General features: G+C 49.7%; 1 protein-coding gene across 1 annotated transcript in view; it reads left to right on the forward strand.

Annotated features, from left to right (window-relative positions):
* The first annotated feature begins 3,869 nt into the window (after positions 1 to 3,869).
* The window catches only part of BACE1 (beta-secretase 1), a 30,134-nt gene continuing 9,033 nt past the window's right edge, over positions 3,870 to 24,970 (forward strand). Inside the window, exons 1-3 of the mRNA XM_017883096.1 lie at positions 3,870 to 4,590; positions 22,222 to 22,310; positions 23,853 to 24,069. Of these exons, the coding sequence (XP_017738585.1) occupies positions 4,330 to 4,590; positions 22,222 to 22,310; positions 23,853 to 24,069 (567 nt within the window). The 5' untranslated portion in view covers positions 3,870 to 4,329. The remainder of the gene's footprint in view (positions 4,591 to 22,221; positions 22,311 to 23,852; positions 24,070 to 24,970) is intronic.

Below are 24,970 nucleotides of genomic sequence, written 5' to 3' on the forward strand. Positions count from 1 at the left end.
TTTTTGAGACCTATTCTCACTCTGTCACCCAGACTGGAGGGCAGTGGTGCAATCTTGGCTCACTGCAACCTCTGTCTCCCAGGATCAAGTGATTCTCCTGCCTCAACCTCCCAAGTAGCTGGGATTACAGGCACGTGCCATTACACCCAGCTAATTTTTTTTTTTTTTTTTTTTTTTTTTTTTTGAGACAGTCTTGTTCTGTCACCCAGGCTGGAGTGCAGTGGTGCAATCTCGGCTCACTGCAACCTCTGCCTCCTGGGTTCAAGCGATTCTCCTGCCTCAGCCTCCCAAGTAGCTGGGCACCCACCCCGGTGCCTGGCTAATTGTTTTGTATTTTTAGTAGAGACAGGATTTCACTATGTTGGCCAGGCTGGTCTCAAACTCCTGACCTCAGGTGATCCACTCACCTTAGCCTTCCAAAGTGCTGGGATTACAGGCATGAGCCAGCACGCCCGGCCATTTTTTTGTATTTTTATTAGAGACAGGGTTTCACCATGTTGGCCAGGCTGGTCTCGACCGACCTCTTGATCTCAAGTGATCCACCCACCTCAGCCTCCGAAAGTGCTAGGATTACAGGCATGAGCCACCACACCCGGCCTGATGATTATTTTTGGTTTTGCTTAAAGAGATGGGGCCTTGCTTTGTCTCCAGGCTGGTCTTGAACTCCAGGGCACAAGCGATCCTCCCACCTCGTACTCCCAAGTGGATTGGATTACAGGCATGAACCACCATACCCAGCTTCGTTTGTTTTGAATCCAAGGTTTTGCTATAGTACACACTGCTGAAATATTGTTGTTTTTGTTGGAAAGGGTCCTATAAATGACATTGCCCAAATAATTTGCATTTTAACATATTAATAGGCATTGCAAATTACTCTCCAAAAATGGAATAATTTACAGTCCAAACAATACCTTCATCAATACCAAATGTTACCAATCTGAGAGGAGAACAAAAGGAAGAAAAGGAACAAAGAATCTACTGTTTTACATTGCGTTCTTTCAACTATTAACGAAGTTAAACTTTTTTCATGTTTTTTTTTCATGTTTACCATCCATTTGAATTTCTTCTTCTATGAATTACCTGTTCACATTCTTTGTTCATTTTTCTTTTCTTTTCTTTTTTGTTTTTTGTTGTTTTTCCTCACTCTTTTCCCTTACCCTTTGTTCATTTTTCTATCAGGTTGTTTTGGATTGATACTGATTTGTAGAAGCTCTTTGCACATTATAAACATTAGCCCTTTGTCTCTATTGTGTGGTAAATGTTGTTTCTTTATCCATGACTAAACTTTTAACTTTGTAAATGTCACTTTTCTCAGTAGTTACAACAATAACAATACTAATAGCTGACCTTTATTGAGCACTTACAATATGCTGGACACCATTCTAAATGTTTTACATGGATTGTCTCATCGAATTCTTACCTTTTGAGGTTTGAACTATTAATATCATTATCTCCATTTTACAAATGATAAAATCAAGTCTCAAAAAGGGGCCAGGCAAGGTGGCTCACGCCTGTAATCTCATCATTTGGGGAGGCTGAGGTGAGCAGATAACCTGAGGTCAGGAGTTCAAGACCAGCCTGGCTAACATGGTGAATTCCCGTCTCTACTAAAAATACAAAACTTAGCCGGGCGTGCTGGCACGAGCCCATAGTCCCAGCTACTTGGGAGGCTGAGGCAGGAGAATCGCTTGAGGAGGCAGAGGTTTCAGTGAACCGAGATCGTGCCACTGCACTCCAGCCTGGGTGACAGAGTGAGATTCTGTCTAAAAAAAAAAAAAAAAAAGTTAGCCAGGCATGGTGGTGGGTACTTGTAATCCCAGCTACTCAGGAGGCTGAGGCACAAGAATCGCCTGAACCCAGGAGGAGGAGGTTGCAGTGAGCTGCTGAGATCAAGCCACTGCACTCCAGCCTGGGTGACAAAGCGAGACTGTTTCAAAAAAAAGACTCAAAAAGGTTAAATAACCAGGGTGGGCTCTCCCAGTTACTAATTGAACCAGAATTAGAACACTGGTACTATTGGAACACTTCTGATTCTACAGAAGTTTTAAATATTTAAGTCATCAAACCCATCCAGTTTTCAGGTTTCTTTACCTTCCAGGGTTTGTTAGGGAGGTTTTCTTCAATATAAGATGATAAAATATTCTATTTTCCTGCAGTTTTATTTTAACGTTAAATTCTTTAATCTATCTGGAGTTTATTTTCAGATGAATGAAATTGGGATTTGGTTTTTTCTCCTTCCAAATGGGCTGCCAGACATCCCAACAACAGTTTTTGAATAATGCATCCATTTTCCTCTGATATGAATGCCATCTCTATCATATCTACAATTCCCATACATACATTTCTCTATTTTGATTTTGACTTTTTAAATTTGTATCTAATCACCTTATTGGTTAGGATTTTCTATCCATATCATATAATCTGCAACTAATGATTCCTTTGCTATCCAACATATATAACACTTTTTCCATTTTCTTGTCTTTTGAGTCAATCAGACTGTTCTGAACTGTGTAGGATAAGAGTAGAGATAATGATCTTTCCTTTCCAAAGCCTGCCTTTAATGGGAGTAACTTAGCCTTTTATTACTACTATTTTTTGTTTGTTTGTTTGTTGTCTTGTTTATAAAGCTTCCTGGCTGGGTGCAGTGGTCCATGCCTATAATCCCGGCACTTTGGGAGGCTGAGGTGGGTGGATCACTTGAGGTCACAAGTTCGAGACCAGCCTGGCCAACATGGTGAAATCACATCTCTACTAAAAATACAAAAATTAGCTGGTTGTGGTAGCACACGCCTGTAATCCCAGCTACTCAGAGGCTGAGGCATGAGAATTGCTTGAATCCGGGAGGCGGAGGTTGCAGAGTTGAGACCATGCCACTGCACTCCAGCCTGGGTGACAGAGCAACACTCCCTTTCAAAAGAAAAAATAAGATTCCTTTTCATTTAAAAAAAAAAATTAAATCAGAGTAACTGCTGAATTTTATCAATGGCTTTCCACATTTGATAAACAATATATTGTTAAAACCATACCGGCTTTTCTTCTTTAAGCCATTAGAACTCTAACGCTTTTGATTCAAGGCTTTAAGCTCTTACCAGTTAATATAGAGATACTTTTTGGAGTGTTAACACTTTAAAGCTATCAACAGCCATTTCTCCTCAGTCTGGCTGATGGTGCAGAAAATCAGAGGGGTCATAAGGATTCAAGGCAAGTAGAGCCTCAAAGGCACAAACAGGTTCAGATGGGAGAAGACCCGCTGGCTCTTACCTGCCGGCAGATCGCAGGCGCAGGTGAAAATAGACAACTGCACTTTCCCCTTTTGGACCCTGCTCCGGCAGTTTGCAGCCTGGAAACTTTGTTTCCCCTTTTTTTCCCCTTTGTTTCCAAACAGTTTGCATCCCCTTTCATCCTGCTCCCTCAATCTCTGCTTATGAAAATCCTACCCATTTTTAAACGCTCAAATTAAATACCACCTTCTCCCACTGAGTCTTCCCAGATCCCCTAGATGTCCCTCCAAATCCCTACTCCTTAATGCCACATCGTATAGTATGAAACTTCACCGCGGCAGGAATCACTTAACGGTCCCGTGTAGAATCACCGTTTATTTCTCTCTGTATCCCCAGCGCCTGGCAGTGTGCCTGACGTACAGTGGGTGCTCCCTCCATGCTGAACGAAAGACTGACAGACGGGAGGTGTGCCCCCCTCCATCCGTCTGGCCCTTCCCGCCAGGGCCCTGCAGGGCGGACTCCACCTCGGCAGAGGGCATCCCAGACCCCTCTCCAGCCCCGGAAGCCGGATTGCCAGCCATGGGAAGACTACACTTCCCAGCGATCCCAGGGAAAAGCGAAAACCCTTTGGCTTTGACAGCCGCCGCCACAAGTCTTTCCGCCTCCCCAGCCCGCCCGGGAGCTGCGAGCCGCGAGCTGGATTATGGTGGCCTGAGCAGCCAACGCAGCCGCAGGAGCCCGGAGCCCTTGCCCCTGCCCGCGCCGCCGCCCACCGGGGGGACCGGGGAAGCCGCCGCCGGCCCGCCATGCCCGCCCCTCCCAGCCCCGCCGGGAGCCCGCGCCCGCTGCCGTGGCTGGCCGCCGCCGCGCCGATGTAGCGGGCTCCGGATCCCAGCCTCTCCCCTGCTCCCGTGCTCTGCGGATCTCCCTGACCGCTCTCCACGGCCCGGACCCGGGGGCTGGCCCAGGGCCCTGCAGGCTCTGGCGTCCTGATGCCCCCAAGCTCCCTCTCCTGAGAAGCCATCAGCACCACCCAGACTTGGGGGCAGGCGCCAGGGACGGACGTGGGCCAGTGCGAGCCCAGAGGGCCCGAAGGCCGGGGCCCACCATGGCCCAAGCCCTGCCCTGGCTCCTGCTGTGGATGGGCGCGGGAGTGCTGCCTGCCCACGGCACCCAGCACGGCATCCGGCTGCCCCTGCGCAGCGGCCTGGGGGGAGCCCCCGTGGGGCTGCGGCTGCCCCGGGAGACCGACGAAGAGCTCGAGGAGCCCGGCCGGAGGGGCAGCTTTGTGGAGATGGTGGACAACCTGAGGGGCAAGTCGGGGCAGGGCTACTACGTGGAGATGACCGTGGGCAGCCCCCCGCAGACGGTAAGGTGGTCAGGCCAGCCCTTAGCCCTCCGCCTGCATGAGCAGAGGGGAGACAGGCCGGGGACGCCTCGGGCTGGCCCCTGCTCAAATGGGCTGGTGGGGACAGCAGGAGGGACCCCTCCCCAGCCATTACCTGGGGTCACGTGGTTGTTGGCAGAAGTGTTCCCAAGCTCCCCTTTCCCTTCTCCTCTCCCCTGACTGCCTATTTCCCCTTGCTCCTCATCTGACACATACGCCTTCGGGAAGGATTTGGGGCAAGAGAGACACATCAGCTGGGGACCCTGACCTGGAGGAAGCGTCCGCCACAGGGGCACTATAACAGGTGTCAGCCCCTTCTGACAGTGGCCCAGTCCGAGTCTCCCAAATCCCACCACTCTGGAAGTTGGCCACCCAACCTTGTCCCCTCCTCTGATTCCCACCATTGTTCCCAGCACCTCCAGGACCAAGGAATCCTGGCAGCAGTTGAATCAGCCCCTTGCTCCCACCATCTGGGCTGCCACTGGGACGGCAAAGTGAGGTTACCGAGGCCCCCCTGATTGCACTCAGCCCGGAAGCCCTGGACAGGCTCCTGCCTTCCCCTCCTCCTCCCCTTTTCCCTCTCGCAGGCTACACTCCAGCCCCTCCCCCACCCTACATCCCCCCCAGGCCAGAGGGGAACCGAACTGAGCCTGGGGAAAGGACAAATGGTAGGAAAGGAGCCAGAGTTGCCTTTTAAGAGTGAGACTCCTTTCATGGTGGGGGAGAGGGGAGTTGTAGAGAAAACACCATGTGCCCTCCCCATCCTTCCTGACAATCTCCAAGGTACCTTCAAGGTGGGTGGAGGTGGCACCCTCTGCACCTCTGTGGGTGAGCAGCCCTCCATGTGGGGTGCTGTGGCTGACCTCTGTGTGCATCTGCCGCCTCTGTGGGAGAGTCCGGGCCTGGGCAGCCCTGTGGTTCTCTGTATGCTGCTGCGTGTCACCTTGAATCTGATCCTGCACATCTCTGTGAGCCACCTCCGGATCTGTGTCCTTGGGAGGGTCTGTGAAGGTGGGAGTGTGTTTGGGGTGGGTAGAGGGGACAGCCACACTTTCCTGAACTTCTCAGACAGCTGGAACTGGGAGAAACACAAACCCCCACCTCCCAATTACTTTACAGAAGCCAGCCTTCCTAGGTGCATGTTCCCCAGCCCTACCTCTCAGCTAGTCAAAAGCCTGGTCTTCCCCACTTTCTCATCCTCTTTCCTGTGCACCATAACTTCCCCAGAAGTAGTCTCCAGTGGGAGGTTGAGGGGGCAGGACAGAGGCCAAATCCAGGCCCTGAGCAAACAGATTGCTAGATGATATCGTCAGGGAGCAGCGGGTATGCAGAGACCCGGGACCTACTCCTGTTTCTGCTACTGATGTGCTTTGCAAACTGTGCATGGACCTCTTCTCAGGAGAGGGAGCTTGGGGAACTGTGCATGATGCAGGACGGAGCTGCAGAACCCACACAAGCTTTGAGGTCAGACAGTCCATGAATCCCAGCTCTACCACCCACAGCTTTTCCTCTTCTCAGCTATGTGGCCTTGGGCAAATTGCATAACCTCTCTGAAACTACTGTCATGTCTTTAAAATGAGTAGAATATGAGATCTCCTTTGCAAGGTAATTGTGAGGATTAAGTTGTGAGGGTTAATTGTTCTAGGTGCTTTCACCCAGAACAATGCACCTGCATACAAAACTGACCTCCAACAAATATGAAGTCACTTTATCCTTGTCTGGCCTGTTCTGCCTCTTCTATGCTATGTAATGAGGCATAAAAACTTGGATGTCCTGGGCCTCCACATTTTACATGTATAACACTGGGGTATCCTGTAATCCCAGCACTTTGGGAGGGCGAGGCAGGCAGATCACCTGAGGTCAGGAGTTCGAGACCAGCCTGACCAACATAGCGAAACCCGTTTCTACTAAAAATACAAAAACAATTAGCTGGGCGTGGTGGCATGTACCTGTAATCCCAGCTACTCAGGAGGCTGAGGCAGGAGAATCACTTGAACCCAGGAGGCAGAGGTTGCAGTGAGCCAAGATTGCGCCATTGCCCTCCAGCCTGGGCAACAAGAGCAAAACTCCGTCTCAGAAAAAAAACAAAAACAAAAACAGCTGGGCGTGGTGGCTCATGCTTGTAATCCTGGCACTTTGGGAGGCCGAGGTGGGCAGATCACCTGAGGTCGGGAGTTCGAGACCAGCCTGACCATGATGGAGAAACCCCGTCTCTACTAGAAGTACAAAATTAGCCAGGCATAGTGGCACATGCCTGTAATCCCAGCTACTCAGGAGGCAGAGGCAGGAGAATAGCTTGAACCCAGGAGGCAGAGGCTGCAGTGAGCCAAAATCGTGCCATTGGACTCCAGCCTGGGCCACAAGAGCGAAACTCCGTCTAAAAAAAAAAGAAAAGAAAGAAAACTGGGGTATCCATTACTGTACTTCCCTGATCCCCTGAAATAATGCATACATCCTGCGGCCCAGTACTTAGCAGAGAGTAATTGCTCAATAAATGTCAGTTCCTTCCTCACTCCTTTCTAGAAGAGAAAAGTGGGCTTAAAGTTCAACACCAGTCCAGGAAGCTAGTGCCAGGGAGCCCGCAACTAAAGCAACTGTGTGGCTTGCACTATGGTTTCTAACTAAGCCTGCATCAGCCAGTCTCTGCTCTCTGGTGGCTTGGACTCTCTCCCCATCTGTCTGCAAGAAGGACGCCCTTTCTTCCTACCTGGCGCAGCTGTTGTAAATGCCAAATGAGAACTTGGATGGCATTGTATTCTGAACAAGTAAAAGTGAAATTTGGGGAGCACTTTCTCTGTGCTAGGCAGTTAATTGCTGGTGCTTGGGGGCTGATCCACAAACAGACAAGAAGATAAGTTTTCTGCCCACATAGAGTTAGAGTGGAAGTGAAAGGGCGGAAGTGACAAGTACAAGGTCATCCATGCAGATATACTCAAAGCGAGGTCTGCAAACCCTCATTGGAGTCAGCTAAAAATGTAAATTCCCTGGCCCCATCCCAGACCTCTAGAGACAGTCTCTCTGAGAATGGGGCCCCGCAGTTTGTGCCTCAAATTTGAGAACCATTTATGGCTGGATGCGGTGGCTCACGCCTGTAATCCCAGCACTTTGGGAGGCTAAAGCGGATGGATCACGAGGTCAGGAGTTCAAGACCAACCTGGCCAATGTGGTGAAACCCCGTCTCTACTAAAAATACAAAAATAGCTGGGTGTGGTGGCACGTGCCTGTAGTCCCAGCTACTCAGGGCACAGAGGCAGAAAAATCTCTTGAACCCGGGAGGCAGAGGTTGCAGTGAGCCAAGATCACGCCAGTGCACTCTAGCCTGGGTGACAGAGCGAGACTCCATCTCAAAAAATAAATAAAAACAAAAAGAGTAGGACTGAAAGACACAGGCACAGGGGCCCTCACAACAGTCCAGGTGTGAGGCCCTCTATGACAAGGAGGGCATTAGGCTGCGATAAGATGGAAAGAGAAAGGAAGGGTAGGATGCAGAGAACGTGCCAGGGCAGGTGGGGAGGATTTGATGACATTGGTGTGAAGGGAAAGGAAGAAGGCATCAATGATGGTTTTAAGATTCTGATCTGGGGTGAACTGGAGGATAACAAGACTGTGGGAATAGGAAAGGTGGCAGGAGGGGATGGCTTATAGTACTTGTATACAAATTTATTTGTTTGTTTGTTTATTAATTATAGGGTCTCACTCTGTTGCCCAGGCTGGAGTGCAGGGGCACAATCATAGCTCCTGGGCTCAAGTGATCCTCCTGCCTCAGGCTCCTGAGTAACTGGGGCTACAAGCACATCCACCAGGCCCAGCTGATTTTTTTTCAAATTGTCTCACTATGTTGCCCAGGCTGGTCTCCAGCTTCTGGACTCAAGTGATGCTTCCACCTTAGCCTCCTATTAGTTTGTCCCTTACAGCAATTCCTGCAATATATAAAAGGACAACTTCAGTGAGCTGTGATTGCACCACTGCAATCTCTAGCATGTCAGAGGGTGACAGAGACCCTGTCTCTAAAAAAGAAAAAAAAAAAAAAGAAAAAGAAAAAAGGTCTTTATCACTCACAGTGTCTAGCAGAAGAAATGGGGTTGAAAGGTTAAACCACTGGCCAGGTAGAAGGCCAGTAAGTTAAGACCTGTTTCATCCTTGTTCTTCCTACTGTGCCATTTGTCTTGGGGAAGAAGAAGTTTATCACAAGCATCCCTCTTCCATTCTCCTATTACACCTGGTGATGCCTCCATTACTACACTTGTAACATATTACAACTGTTTTTGTGTTTGTTTCTCTCATAAAACTTCAAGCTCTGGCCAGGTGCAGTGGCTCATGCCTGTAATCCCAGCACTTTGGGAGGCTGAGGCAGGAGGATCATCTGAGGCCGGGAGTTCAAGACCAGCCTGACCAATATGGTGAAACGCTGTCTCTACTAAAAATACAAAAATTAGCCGGGCATGGTGGCAGGCGCTTGTAATCCCAGCTACTGGGGAGGCTGAGACAGGAGAATTGCTTGAACGTGGGAGGCAGAGGTTGCAGTGAGCTGAGATTGTGCCACTGTACTCCAGAGTGAGACTCTGTCTCAAACAAACAAACAAAACTTCAAGCTCTTAAGGACAGTGTCTTTTAAATTTTATTTATTTTGCAGTTATCCTTTCTTTGCGTTATAATAATCTGTAACAATGCCAAGTTCAGAATATACACCTAAAAAACATTGAGTGAATGAATACATGAGCTGCAAGTCTCTAAACAGAACTGTTGAAGGGCAGTTGTAAATGCAGAACTGTAGCTCTTGGAGAAAGTATTTTTATTCTTTTAAATGAAAGGGCCAAGTGCAGTGGTTCACACCTGTAATCCCAGCACTAAGGTGAGGCTGAGGCGGGCAGATCACCTGAGGTTGGGAATTTGAAACCAGCCTGGCCAACATGGTGAAGCCCCATCTCTACTAAAAATACAAAAATTAGCTGGGTGTGGTGGCGCGCGTCTGTAAACTCAGCTACTCAAGAGGCTGAGGCAGGAGAATCGCTTGAGCCCGGGAGGCAGAGGTTGCAGTGAGCCGAGATCGTGCCACTGCACTCCAGCCTGGGTGACAGAGTGAGACCCTGTCTCTAAATAAATAAATAAAAGGATGTTATCTCATTTTGATATTATGAGCATCACTGACCAAACAGGATAATAAGGTAACTGTTAGGAGTGAAATTTGGTGATAGTCAATTCAGTGTAACAGATATTTATTGAGTACCTACTGTGTGTAGAAGAGAAAAATCATGCCATAGTCTTAGCCCTTGGGCAGCTCACAATCTAATGTGAGACATAGACATGATACCTAAATATTACAGAAGACCAAATGCATTTGGTACAAATAGTGGAACAGTGGGTCTTGGAAGTGCACAGAGAGAAGCAGCTACTTCTGACATGGTATTAGGGACAGCTTGCTGGAAAAGGAGGTTTTTGTTTTGTTTTGTTTTCGTGTGTGTGTGTGTGTGTGTGTGTGTGTGTGTGTGTGTGTTTGACAGGGAGTCTTGCTCTGTCACCCAGGGATCCACCCGCCTCAGCCTCCCAAAGTGCTGGGATTATAGGCATAAGCCACCACCGCACCCAGCCAAAAAGGAGGTATTTCAATAAGACCTCGAAAGAGGAGAAAGCTTTGCAATATGGAGAGTGGTGAGGAGGAGCGCTTCATGAAGAAAAGCGTGAACAATGGTGAGAAGCCAGAAGGCATGGTGGGGATGCGGGGCTGACAGGACTTTGGGTTTTATTCTGCAAACAGTAAGGAATCGTTGTAGGTATACGAGAAGAGGGATGATATCGTCTATTTCAGTTCTAGGAAAACAGCTTCAGTATGCAGGATGGCTTGGAGAGTCTAGCATCATGACTCTAGACATGGAAACAAGGATCTCAGGATACATGGGCCTGAAAGAGGGTGGTGGCAGTGAGGGTAGAAAGGAGGAATCAGTATTTATCCATTGTTTAACCAGTTATTCTGTGCACTTGATAACATGTATGGGGTGAGAGACAGGCAAGAGGAGATGATGGCTTTATTTAACTTCTGACTTTTTGTCAGGGAACAAAGCAACAGGGGCAAGCTTTTGAAGCACAATATAGTTTTTTTGTTTGTTCGTTTTGAGATGGAGTTTTGCTCTGTCACCCAGGCTGGAGTGCAGTGGCGCAATCTCAGCTCACTGCAACGTCTACTTCCTAGGTTCCAATGATTCTCCTGCCTCAGCTTCCCAAATAGCTGGGATTACAGGTGCCTGCCACCACACCCAGCTAATTTTTTTTGTATTTTTAGTAGAGACAGGGGTTTCACCACGTTGGCCAGACTGGTTTCAAACTCCTGACCTCAAGTGATCCACCCACCTCAGCCTCCCAGAGTCCTAGGATTACAGGTATGAGCCACCGCACCCAGCCAGGAAGCACAATATAGTTTACCAAAGTTTATGTTTATTATTCTGCTTTAATTATAAGGGATAAGTATTAGCATACCCATTTTGGGGATGAGGAAACTGAGGCCCAGAGAGACTAAGTGTCTCGTCCAAAGTGATTCCATTAAGAACAGAGTAGGGGTTCAAATCTAGGTCTTTGGATTCTGAGTCCAAATACTGGGGCCTGTCCTTCCTGTGTTCTACGATCTGGGACATGTTGGTTGCCTTTGAGAGGCTAGTGGGTCATCCCTGTGGAAGTGTTCAGCCACCAGCTGACAGTGGGAATCTGGAGAGAGGTTAGAACTGGACAGGCAGACAGGACTCATCCACAGAGAGGCTGTGAAAGCCAAGTTAAAAAATAGTCTTGTTCGTTGACGAAACGGAGAGGGAAAGGAGAAAAATGATTAGGGAAAGAATATTAGGTGTAGACAAGGAAGCAAGAGAAAATGATCAGAGCAGCAGAAAACTATGAGGGCTCAGGGTCTCAGAAACCAAGAAGGGCCAGGTGGGTTTTCTTTTTTTCCCCTCCTTCCCCTATAATGGCTTCAAACTGTGCTTGGCAGGGTTCTGTAAAGGGACCTCAGTGGTGAAGGAGAAGGCTGGGAGCAGTCAACACTCTAGATCCCCACCCTTCCTGTCACCAAGCCATCCCCATCCCCCTGCCCAAATCTCCTGAGCCTCCCAGGATAACTTTGCTTTTATTGTTTTTATACAGTGGACTTCTGGGTTATATTTTTTAAAAAAGAGTTTTATAATAAAAGGTTGAAAACCATCGAGCTCAAAGAACCACCTTCCAAATCAGACAAAGCCAGCAAGACCCCAGCTCCATAAGTTGCCTACTCCAGTCCCTGCAACCACCACTGGCTTTCCTGGATTGGGCCTCAGGTTGCACATAAGTCCTTGCTGGAGCCCTCATCCTGTCACTCCAAATTCTCCTCTACTCCCCAGACCAGTAAAGAAGAGTTTAGCTGGGAGTGAGGGGGCATTGAGAAAGAGTGTGCTCTCTCTAAAAGCACTAAGGTGGAAGGTCAGGAACCCTTCTTGGGCCTCTCCAATAAAGGGCTGGGCCGAAAATTCCAGTTGAAAATCCAGGAAGAGGCCAGGCACAGTGGCTCACATCTGTAATCCCAGCACTTTGGGAGGCCAAGGCAGGTGGATCACCTGAGGTCAGGAGTTCAAGACCAGCATGGCCAAAGTGGTGAAACCCCGTCTCTACTAAAAATACAAAAATTAGCTGGGCATGGTGGCATGTGCCTGTAATCCCAGCTAATTAGGAGACTGAGGCAGGAGAATCACTTGAACCCAGGAGGCGGAGGTTGCAGTGAGCTGAGATCGTGCCACTGCACTCCAGCCAGGGCGACAGGGGGAAACTCTGTCTCAAAAAAATGAAAATCTAGGAAGAGAAACACCTCCCAGGGAAGCGCCCATACCTGATGACTAACTTCTGTCTCTCCTGGGAGCCTTCTCTTTCAGGTGCCTGGGCAGGGGAGAGTTCTGGGAAGGAGCCAGAACATTTTCTGAGTTCTGGAGCTGCCCTGAGATTCTCCTGGCAGGATGCAACAGCACCTGAGTACATCCGTAGTACCGCAGCCTCGGGTACTGTAGCCAGGTGGTTCCCAAAATAGGAGAGCTGGGCTGTGCTGGGGAGACTTTTAAGAATCAGCAGTACTGGGGGGATTCTGACATGGGGGAGCTGGGACTCCTAGGTCATTTTCCTCAGAGCAAACTGGCCAAGCTCTGTCTCCTCCATGCTAACTTATCCTCTGTCACCATATCTACCGAGCTGCTGTCACTCTGGGGCTACTCTCTCTGCTGCCCACTGTAGGCTGGGTGTCTTCTTGCTTAGTCTTTCAAGGTCAGCGAATCCCAACAGTGTTTCTTTTTTTTTTTCTTGAGACAGGGTCTCTGTTGCCCAGGCTGGAGTGCAGTGGCACGATCTCGGCTCCCTGCAACCTCCACCTCCTGGGTTCAAGCAATTCTCCAGCGTCAGCCTGCCAAGTAGCTAGGACTACAGGCGCACGCCACCACGCCTGGCTAATTTATATATATATATATAAATATATATATATATATATATATATATATATATTTTTTTTTTTTTTTTTTGTAGGTGGGGTTTCACTATGTGGCCAGGAATGGTCTCGAACTCCTGCCTCAAGTGATCCGCCCATCTCAGCCTCCCAAAGTGCTGGGACTATGGCGTGGCCATTGTGCCTGGCGGCCCCACTTATTCTTTTCAAGGCCTTGTGGAGTTTTTGACAGGTAGGAACAAGGAGTGAGTTCCACATCTCCCAATGACTTGAACAAACAAGCCCATGTGTTGAGCATGACACAAGTGGCCAATGGGGTGAGATGCAGAGGTCAGCTTCATTTTCAGCTGAGGGACAGAGCAAGAGAGATTCAAGGCACTGTAACCTGTGGGTGGGACAAGGTTAAATAACAGGAAGGACTTACTGTCTGACAAATGAAAGAGGTGGTGAATAGCTGCCGTGATACCTTGTGGAGCATGGGTTTTTCCATGTGGGGGTTCCGGCAAGAGGCTAAAGGTGCTGAAGAGATGCCTCAAGAGCCAGCACAGGCAGGGGATGGAAGCAAGGAAATCAAACCTTCCCTTCAAACAGAGATCTCTGCCTTTTTCTCTCTTGTACACTAGGATCCTGGCATACAATTGGAAAAGGGGGAAGATTCTGCTGCTTCATTTATTTTATTTATTTTTTTTTTGAGGATGAAGTTTCGCTCTGTCGCCCAGGGCTGGCGTGCAGTGGCGAATCTCGGCTCACTGCAAGCTTCTTGCCTCCCGGTTCACGCCATTATCCTGCCTCAGCCTCCCCCAGTAGCTGGACTATAGGTGCTGCACCACGCCCGGCGTAATTATTTGTATTTTTTAGTGGAACAGGGTTTCACCGCGTTAGGCCAGGATGGTCTCGATCTCTGACCTCATGATCTGCCCACCTCGGCCTCCCCAAAGTGCTGGGATTACAGGTGTGGCCACTGCACCTGACTGATTCTGCTGCTTTAGAAAAAAAAAAAAAAAAAACTTTTGAAAACTACTGTCATAAATGTTTGGACCATCGACATCCATTATTTTATTGGAGTAGGAGGCACTGATAAATATTAATTGAGCTGGCCGGGTGCAGTGGCTCATATCTGTAATCCCAGCACTTTGGGAAATCGAGGCAGGTGGATCATAAGGTCAGGAGATCGAGACCATCCTGGTTAACATGGTGAAACCCCGTCTCCACCAAAAAAAAAAAAATACAAAAAATTAGTCGGGCGTGGTGGCAGGTGCCTTTAGTCCCAGCTACTTGGGAGGCTGAGGCAGGAGAATGGTGTGAACCTGGGGGGCGGAGCTTGCAGTAAGCCGAGGTCGTGCCACTGCACTCCAGCCTGGGCGACAAAGCGAGACTCTGTCTCAAAAAAAAAAAAAAAAAAAAAAAGTTGAGCTGGGTTAGAGGCTGCAGAGAAATGGAGCATCCCATCCAAAGGGGGAAAGGTACACTAGATAAGGTTTGGGGTGACCCAGCCACATTGGGACTCCTTGAAAAACCAGCCAGAGGTGGGGTAAGTGGCACCAAGGAGCCTGCTTGCTCCCAGGTACCAATGGCCAGCTACTGCCAGGAGAGGCAAGTGGAAGGCAGAAGAACTAGCTGGGAAAAGGAGTCCATTTGCACAGGGTTGGCTGATTTGTTCAAGGTGGGAGGAACCTGGACAGGACCCAGTTGCTGGACTCTGAGGCAGTAGCTGTGTGCTCTGTTGGCCATAAGCCCCTCCCAGCTGCTGACTTTAGGCTTCTTTTGTCCTTCCTTGCCCCCTTTTCTCAGCCTTGGGTAAGCTCAGGTCTGGAAATCACTTAGGAAAAGCAGATGAAGCTGACTCACAAGGTTCTGGGACCAAGGAGCCCTGGAGTCACTATAACTGCTCTAAGAACCACAGGACCCTGGGTGGATATTCACCAACATGGTGAAACCCCGTCTGTACTAAAAATGCAAAAATTAGCTGGGCGTAGTGGCGAACACCTGTAATCCCAGCTACTCAGGAGGCTGAGGCGGGAGAATCGCTTGAACCTGGGAGACGGAGGTTGCAGTGAGCCAAGATTATGCCACTACACTCCAGCCTGGGTGACAGAGCGAGGCCCCATTAAAAAAAAAAAAAAAAATAGCAAGAGTCTGTAGGGTCACGGGAATTAACTGCAGGGAATGAGGCAGTTGCTGTCAATTAAAAAAAAAATCATTATGGAGCATCTACTCAGGGTTAGGTAACAATTAGGTAATAAGCAATACAAACGCTCCCTACCCTTGTGGAGTTCATAGTCTGTGGGACAGGCAGACATTAAATAAATGATTAAAAGTGTGAGTGGTAGACAAAGAAGCACAGGTGCTACTGAGGATCTGTAAGAGGAAGAATCTAATCACATCTGGGTGTCAGGACAAGACCTTTGAGAGAAAGGATGTTTAAAGTGTGATGTGAACATCAGAACAGGGAAAGAACGTTGCAGACAAATATATGCAAAGATGCACAAGTGAGAGATCATCGTGCTTTAGGGAAACTTCACAAGAAGCCTGGTGAGGAAAGGAAACTGGCAAGAGATGTTCATGGGGTTGACCTATGGTTGGTGCCTTCAAGGTCAAGGACCCCAGGATTTAATTCAGATAGTTTGTGTCAGTTATCTAATGCTGGGTAACAGACTACTCCAAAATTTAGTAGCTCAAACAAGAGTCATTTTATTTTTCAGGATTCTGTGTGTTGGCTTGTGATTTTTCTACAAATCCTACCTGGGCTCACCCATGTGGCTGCATTCAGCTGGTACGTCAGCTGGGGAACGGACTAATCCAGGCCTGTTGGGCCTCTGGCTCTGTGAAGTCTTTCATTCTGAAGGAGGCAAGACTGAGTTACTTCACATGGAATCTGAGGACAGCGTTCCAAGAGGGCAATCCCCAATGCACAAGTGCTTATCAAGCCTCTCCTTGCGTCATTTGCTGATATCCCGTTGACCACAGCCAGTCACATGGCTAAGCCCAGAGTCACTGTCAGAGGGGATCCCGCAAGGGCATGTGTGGGGGGTGGGGTGGTTCATTAGTATAACAATCTACCACATACATCTTCTCCAAGTGGGAGAGACGGGAAGGCCAAGGAGATGAAACACCACATTTAAGCCTTGGTCAGAACCACTGGATTCTCATCCTAGCCTTGTGGCTTGTGTAAGACGGGTGAAGTTGCTTACTCACTCTAGGTCTCACTTTCCTCCTCTGTAAAATGGAAGGCCTCTAAATCTCAACTTCAGCTGAAAGCCTTGTTATACAAGAATACAAGAGTCTTTCCTCTTTAACTGTGAGGCCCACACAGAAGAAAATAGACTTCCTATTGAATAGGAAGAATTGGAGCTAGAGCCCCCACTCCAGAGGCTTTTGCAAAAGTGCTATGACCTTGGGGTAGTACCAAGAAAGGGTGTGGATTCTTTTTTTTTTTTTTTTTTTGAGACGGAGTCTTGCTCTGTCGCCCAGGCTGGAGTGCAGTGACCAGATCTCAGCTCACTGCAAGCTCCACCTCCCGGGTTTACGCCATTCTCCTGCCTCAGCCTCCCGAGTAGCTGGGACTACAGGCGCCCGCCACCTCGCCCGGCTAGTTTTTTGTATTTTTTAGTAGAGACGGGGTTTCACAGTGTTAGCCAGGATGGTCTCGATCTCCTGACCTCGTGATCCGCCCGTCTCGGCCTCCCAAAGTGCTGGGATTACAGGCTTGAGCCACCGCGCCCGGCCTGTTTTTTGTTTTGTTTTGTTTTGCTTTTGAGACAGAATCTTGCAATCTTGCTCTGTTGCCCAGACGAGTGCAGTGGCACCACCTCATCTCACTGCAATCTCCACCTTCCAGGTTCAAACGATTCTCCTGCCTCAGCCTTCCAAGTCACTGGGATTACAGGTGCCTGCTACCATGCCTGGCTAGTTTTTGCATTTTTAGTAGAGATGGGGTTTTACCATGTTGCCCAGGCTGGTCTCGAACTCCTGACCTCAGGTGATCCAACTGCCTCGGCCTCCTAAAGTGCTGGGATTCCAGGCGAGAGCCACCACACCTGCCCAGCTTTACGTTTTTAATAGCAAAGGAAAACTGTTTACATAGGAGGGTTAACAGTCAAATTTGAACTTTGAATAGATCACTCTGGCTGCAGTGCAGAAAACAGATTGGAGAAGTCAAGAGTGGATGTGCCAAAAGCAGCTGGGAAATTATTGTGATATTCCAGGGTGAGCTGATGACGCTGGCCTAGGGGCAGCAAAGGAAATAAGGAATGAATACATTCAAGAGACTTGTAAGGCTTAATTGGACAGGACTTGTTAATGCACTGGATAGAGAGATGAAGAAGAGGAAGGTGTTAGGATACCTCTGATACTGCTTACTTACAGAACAGATGGGTGATGATGCCATCCACTAGTATAAGGAATACTGGAAGGCAGCCACCAGATGGGCAGGACCACATTGGGTCAGCTTAGGACATCCTGAGTTTGACCTTTTTTTTTTTTTTTTTTTGAGATGGTCTTGTTCTGTCACCCAGGCTGGAGTGCAGTGGCACAATCGTGGTTCACTGCAACCTCCAGCTCCTGGGCTCAAGCGATCCTTCCACCTCAACCTCCCGAGTAGCAGGGACCACCAGCGCCCGCCACCATGCCTGGCTAATTAAAAAAATTTTTTTTAGACGTGGGTGCGTGTGTGTATGTGTTGGCGGGGCGGGGGGGGGGTCCTCACTATGTTGCCCAGGCTGATTTTGAACTCCTGGACTCAAGTGATTCCCTCGCCTTGGCCTCCCAAAGTGCTGGGATTACAGGTATCAGCCACTGCACCCAGCCCTTGAGGTATCTTTGAGGCACTTGGATGCGTGCATCGGGAGCTCCAAGGAGAGGAAAAAGCTGGAGTTAGGAGCTTAGATGTCACCAGGATCTAGGGAGAGATGGCTTAGTGGGAAAGGGTTGTTACAGAGGAAGAGGGCCAAAGCTCAAGCCTTGTGAAAGGAGCCTGCCAAGGAGACAGAGAACACAGGACCTGAGACGATGAAGGCTGACTTGAAAAATACCTTCAGTGTTTGGTGACATGAAATCACCGGTAACTGTAGTAAGGGCTGTTTTATAGTGGAGGAATGGAGGCGAAACCCAGTTTTAGAATGGGTTGAGGAATGCGTGGGAGGTGAAGAAATGGAGACAGCCTGGCTAAGTGCTTTGGTTGTGAAGGGAGAGGAGAGAGGGGAGCAGGAGGCGGATGTGAGATTAAGGAAGTTTTTTGTTTTTGTTTTTTTAACGAAGAGATGAGCATCTGTAAATGTCAACAGGAAGAATTCAAATTTGGTGGAGATGGGGGCAGGGTGGGGTGGCTGTATCTATGTGAGGGAAAAGGGCTAAGGAAGAGGTGGGTGCCTGGGAAGGTAGGAGGGAATTGGCTCCCCAGCACAGGTGGCAGCTCGTGCGAAGCCTGGGAGGAGCAGCCGCAGGCAGGTTGGTGTAGTTGGCTGTGAGAGATGAGGGCAGTCCCATCCCCTGGTCCTGTTCAGTGACTCCAGAGGGGAGCCCAGCTGCTGGGGTTCGGTGACTGCAGCCCCTCCGCCGCTGCGTCTGCTCGGGCGGCCCTGAACTGCCCTGTTTCATGAGTGAGCAGTGCCTCAGCCTTGCCTCGGGCTCCTGTCCTGTAAGAGCCCCCCGCATCCCCCCTTTGGAATGGAGCAGAAGTGGGGAAAGGCTGCCTGGACTGGCCAGGGCTCGGATTAGAAGCGTTGAAGGACAGGACCAGAATTCCTTTTCTCGGGCGGGAGCACACTGAAGAGGGCAGAAAGCTCGACATTTGCTCGGGAGAGAAGCCCAACTGTTTATTCTGGGGTTTTTTTGTTTTTTGTTTTGGTGGAAGCTGGAGAGGGGAGGCAGAGAGCAGTGGGGACCTGAAATCGTGGTATTGGGGTGGGTGAGACGGATGGGAGTGGCGGGGGACGTGCCTTCCTGGGCTCAGCCTGGGCCCCTTTGAGGTTGAAGGGGGAAAGGCTGGGGCTAGAAGGACAGCAAGAGTGCCCAGGGCCTCCGGGCTCGGGTGGGAGTACTCTGCAGAGAGCTCCCTCCCGCCTCACAGGAGAGAAACGGGGAGGCAGGGAAGGGCAGGGACAGCAGGAGCCCCCAGGTCAAAGCTCCACTCCAGTGTAAAGCAGTAGCCATATTTGCCTAGAACTGGCCAGATGTTCCCTCCCTCACACAGGCCACAAAGACCTGAGGTGGAGGAGATCCTCTTTCTTTGGGGTCCAGTGATAGCAGGGAGCCCTGTAATATGAGGCCAGACCCCATGCTGGGAGCTGAGTCCTGGGAATGGGGAAGAGGGTTCCTGGGGAGAGGGTGGGTGAAGAAGCCTTTTTAATTATTAACCTGGTTGATTACATCTGACCTGCTGAGCCTCCCGGCTCTATTGATTTTCTCTGAAAGCGCAGCATCTGGAGCTGGTGGCTGCCCAGAGACCGGGGAGAGAGACCACGGGTACAGAGAGGTAGGGGAAGAAGGGCAGGGAGGGGAATGGAAACCAGGCCAGGAGTGGGGGGCTGGGAAGGAGGGAGGAGACAAGGTCTGAGGGCCGGGACATTGTCAGAGGAGTCTTTGGGGATGTGAGGAGGCCAGGAAGTCTAAGCAGGCACTCGGTTGGGGGGTGGGTGGGGGGAGCGCACAGCCAGCACAGCCACAGACACACCACGGAGAGCAGGAGGGAGCCAGAGAGGATCTGGCAGAGGATGAAACTGAAGTCCAGAGAAGCATAGTGATCTGCTCAAGGTGACAAGGTCTGAACCTGCACCAAAACTGAGGTCAGTTGATTTCACTGGATTGAGGAGAGAAGATACAGAAATGAAGGCCCCTGGGGCAAGGGAGAAGCTGAGGTGATGGAAAGTCGGCAAGAGACTAGATGCAATTTACAAATTACCATTTTTCTGAAGGTTGGGACTTTCCTTTTTTTGCCTGTGAGGATATAGTAGACATTTAAAAAATGGCTCTGGTCTGACTGAAGGTAGGGTCAGGCCTTCAAAGGAGGAAGAAAGGGCTAAGTAGAAGTGATGCTAGAGGCCGGGCACAGTAGCTGACGCCTTAGCACTTTGGGAGGCCAAGGCAGGTGGATCACCTGAGGTCAGGAGTTCGAGACCAGCCTGGCCAATGTGGTGAAACTTCATCTCTACTAAAAATACAAAAATTAGCCCGGTGTGATAGTGCACATTTGTAATCCTAGCTACTCAGGAGACTGAGACAGGAGAATCACTTGAACCCAGGAGGTGGAGGTTGCAGTGAGCCAAGATTGCACCATTGCACTCCAGCCTGGGTAACAAGAGCGAAACTCTGTCTTAAAAAAAAAAAGAAGTGATGCTAGAAAGAGCTGGACAGAAGGGAACACCAAGAAGACACCTGTCCCTCTTCACTTAGCCAAATCCAGGGCCCTGACAAGATGGGTTTTCACCAGGACATTTTATGGGGCTCCTGGCTCCCCACTGTTTCTGACAGTAGGATTCCTAGGTCTGTGTCACCTCTGAGACAGAAGGGGAGCAACATACTGGTGGCAGGGACAGAACCACATGCATGGACACTGATGTGCCATCCTGGTCCCCACAGGTCCCCTCACCAGTACAGGTCCTAGAATAGGTCTTCTCTGAGCTGGAGGGGATAAGCCAGAGTGCTTCCTGGGAGAACAGAAAAGGAGCAGGGGGCTCTGAAGACAGAGTCAGTCAGGTACACAGTGAGCAGGGGCGATGTGACGGTAGAGAGACATGGGAACGGAGACAGCACACACACCACATAGCTCTGAGATGATGTGCAAAATGTTATGACTCCATAGACTGAAACAGACACAGCATCTCTTTTCTTTTTTTTTTGAGACAGAGTCTTGCTCTCACCCAGGCCGGAGTGCAGTGGTATGATTTCGGCTCACTGCAACCTCCGCCTCCTGGGTTCAAGTGATTCTCCTGCCTCAGCCTCCCAAGTAGCCGGGATTATAGATGCGCATCACCATACCCGGCTAATTTTTGTATTTTTAGCAGAGATGGGATTTCACCATGTTCACCAGGCTGGTCTTGAACTCCTGACCTCAAGTGATCCACCTGCCTTAGCCTCCCAAAGTGTTGGGATTACAGGTGTGAGCCACTGTGCTGGCCTCAGACACAGCATTCTAAGGCCATGTTGAGAGTGCCAAAGGAAACCAAGGTATTTTACCCCAGAATATACTACTTTGACATATTTTGAGTCGGCTCTCAGAGGGCCAGCACACAGAAGTGGCCCTGCAAAGCTGGCTTTTGAGGGAGATTTGCATCTGCACAGAATCTGCATTGATGCCACCTGGCTTTCTCTGAGGCCCTCCCTGGTCCAAATCTAGGAAAGATTAACTGAGAGTCTGACATGTTTAAAGGTCTGCAAGAAACATATATCAACTGTTCTCTCTGAGGGGTGTTACCTGTGAGGTTTCATTCACACAAAAAGACCACCTTTACTGGCCTGGCCTCCTCTCCCTCCCATAACTATTTCTGCCAAAGTCCAAGTCCCCATTTTTTTTTTTTTTTTTTTTGAGACAGGGTCTCACTCTGTCGCCCAGGCTGGAGTGCAGTGGCATGGTCTCAGCTCACTGCAACCTCCACCTCCCAGGGTCAAGTGAGTCTCATGCCTCAGCCTCCTGAGTAGCTGGGACTACAGGCATGTGCCACCATGCCCAGCTAATTTTTGTATTTTTAGTAGATATAGAATTTCCCCATGTTGGCCAGGCTGGTCTCAAACTCCTGACCTCATGTGATCTGCCTGCCTCAGCCTCCCAAAGTGCTGGGATTACAGGGGTGAGCCACTGCACCTGGCCCAAGCTCCCATTCTTTCTGTAACCTCAAGATGGTATAAAATCAACCATCTGGCTATTTCTTTGACTTCGTATATTTTTTGACTCCCATGCATGTTAGTTCTTCTACTAATCTGCCTTTTTTCAGTTGGTTTTTCAGCAGACCTTCAGAGGGCGCAGGGAAGTGTTCCTTTGGCCCCTGCAGCACCACAGGACCCCAAGTCCTGTCTGTGGTTGTTGTGGTAACGGGTGCCAGCCTGGACCAGTCCTGCATTGTGGAGCTTCACTCTGGACATTCTAAGGGGCAGACTGTGCTGGGGGGTGAGGGATAATAAAGGTGGTGTGTCTGAAGCCTCCTGTCTATACCGTCTTTTCTCTCCCCTTTCTCTGACAGCTCAACATCCTGGTGGATACAGGCAGCAGTAACTTTGCAGTGGGTGCTGCCCCCCACCCCTTCCTGCATCGCTACTACCAGAGGCAGCTGTGAGTCCTGGGGAGAGCCCGGGGGAGGTGCCTTTTCCAAGGATCCAGGGCCAAGAAGGGTCAGGGGAGGGGTACAGAGAGAAAGAGTCGATCCTTAGATTTTCTTCTTGCCAGGGAAGGGGAAGGGCGAAGAAAAGACAGTGACCAGGAGAGACAGGGTGAAGTGGGTGGTTAGAGGAGCTATACCATGGGAAAGGGTGAATTGAGAGGGAGCCAGGAAGTGCTTCAGTACTGAGACAGGGCAGCCTCCTGCGGGAGGGAAAGGAAGAAGGGCCAGTAGCTCACAGAACAATCTTAGGGTGCTCATTTTCTCTGCCTGAATGGGGAGACGAAAACCCCACATCCCCTCGGTGTCTCTCAGTTCTCTGACACCACCAGCTAAGTCTAAGCTGAACAGGCCTCAGTGATAGCTCCCCTTGCTGTGTTCTTACCCAGGGGCCACTCTAGGTGGCTTTGCATAGTCCAAGGACATGAAGGAAAGGGTCTTCCATAAACCCCTCTGCCTAGACCAGTATCAGGGAACTGAAAGCTGAAATATCTCCTCCATGCACCACCCAGGGTGCCACCAGTTGGATTCTGCTTACTGGTGAAAGGGGGGTTGAAGGGGACTGGTGAAAGCGGGGGACTGGTGAAAGGGGGGTTGAAGTGGGCTTTAAGGTAAGAGGCAGTGAGGGATAATCTGGAAGCCCCCTTAGCATAAAAGCAGGAAGAGGAAGGGATGAGAGGACACCAATGTCTGAGACATCTGTGTGTGCAAACATGAGTAGAAGCTTAAATCCTATCCTTGGATTTGTAGGCAGCTGTAAAACCCACCTTCCCTGTTTCCTCCTTTAATGTCCTGATCTAAAAGAAGCAGTCAGGGAGGAGGGTGCAGGTAGGATCGATGAAAGGACATTCATTCCAGCTCCTCATCCCAGTCCCCCACCACACACAGAAGCCCTGGTTAGTGGTGTGATTAAACACAGGTGGGGCTGCCACATGTTGAGCACGTTTCACAGAAGCGGTATGTAATACCAACCTGCTCTTCTGAGATACTTGTGTAAACCCCTTCTCTAGAACTTGCTGTAGAGGTGCCACATTCACCCTGCCTGGCACTTTCTCTACCACAAGAATGGTACCACTAGGTTCCAAGGCAGTAAGAGAGTCAATGGTTCCTTTTCTCTGGGAGCTTGATGGAGCCAGAGGGCGGAAGAGATGCCCGCTAGCTGCCCCTGCAGCAGCAGCAGCAGCAGGCACAATGCACAAAGCCCAGGCTTGTTCTTCACAGGGCCTGAGCTCAAGATCTAGGAATATGAGCAATAGAGACAGGAGACCAAGCCTCAGCAATGGTTCCCTTCATCTATTTGCAAGCCCACTTTACACTCTGTTCTGGGTGATGAGTCTAGGGATGTTTTGCTGAGCAGCCTGAAAGCTGCTAGGATTCACTCTAGGATTCCCCTGAGATGAGATACGGTGGCGTTTGGGAGTAGGTTTAACTGAGATCCTTATACCAGTTTACCAGTTGTGGTTATGCATCCACAGATCTCTACCTTCTTTCCACAGGTCCAGCACATACCGGGACCTCCGGAAGGGTGTGTATGTGCCCTACACCCAGGGCAAGTGGGAAGGGGAGCTGGGCACCGACCTGGTAAGCATCCCCCATGGCCCCAACGTCACTGTGCGTGCCAACATTGCTGCCATCACTGAATCAGACAAGTTCTTCATCAACGGCTCCAACTGGGAAGGCATCCTGGGGCTGGCCTATGCTGAGATTGCCAGGGTGAGAGGAACAGGGCTTGGCCCTATACACTGTATGCACACTGCACGCACAGCACACTACACAGAGAAGGAATTAGAAGAGAGAAGGGGAATTAGCGGAAGGAGGGAAACAATCAGTTTAAAGGATTATTTAATGGGTATAGGGTGGCAGTCTAAATTTTAGCCCTATAGAGGGCAGAACTATAGTGACAGAAGCTGTGATAGGTACAGGAATAGGCTGTGGTTTCTATGTACTCTAAGATCTTTTTTTTTTTGAGACGGAGTTTCACTCTTGTTGCCCAAGCTGAAGTGCAATGGCGCAATCTTGGCTCACTGCAACCTCCGCCTCCTGGGTTCAAGCGATTTTCCTGCCTCAGCCTCCCGAGTAGCTGGGATTATAGGCACCCACCATCACGCCCAGCTATTTTTTTTTATTTTTAGTAGAAATGGGGTTTCATCATGTTAGCCAGGCTGGTCTCAAACTTCTGACCACAGGTGATCCGCTCACCTCGGCCTCCCTAAGTGCTGGGATTACAGGCATGAGCCACTGCGCCCGGCCACTCTAAGATCTTTAATAAAGGTCCCCATAAATCTGAAACAGGTTAGGCATAGGGGGATCAAAGATATATGAACCTGGCCGGGTGCGGTGGCTCACGCCTGTAATCCCAGCACTTTGGGAGGCTGAGGCAAGCAGATCACCTGAGGTCAGAAGTTCAAGACCAGCCTGACCAACATGGTGAAACCCCATCTCTACTAAAAACACAAAAATTAGCTGGGCATATTGGCGCATGCCTGTAATCCCAGCTGCTCAGGAGGCTGAGGCATGAGAATCACTTGAACCCAGGAGGTGAAGGTTGCAGTGAGCTGAGATTAAGCCACTGCACTCCAGCCTGGGCAACGAGAGCCAAACTCTGTCTCAAAAA

Source organism: Rhinopithecus bieti, unplaced genomic scaffold (genome assembly GCF_001698545.2).
Source record: "Rhinopithecus bieti isolate Rb0 unplaced genomic scaffold, ASM169854v2 scaffold_11964, whole genome shotgun sequence".
Lineage (NCBI taxonomy): Eukaryota > Metazoa > Chordata > Mammalia > Primates > Cercopithecidae > Rhinopithecus > Rhinopithecus bieti.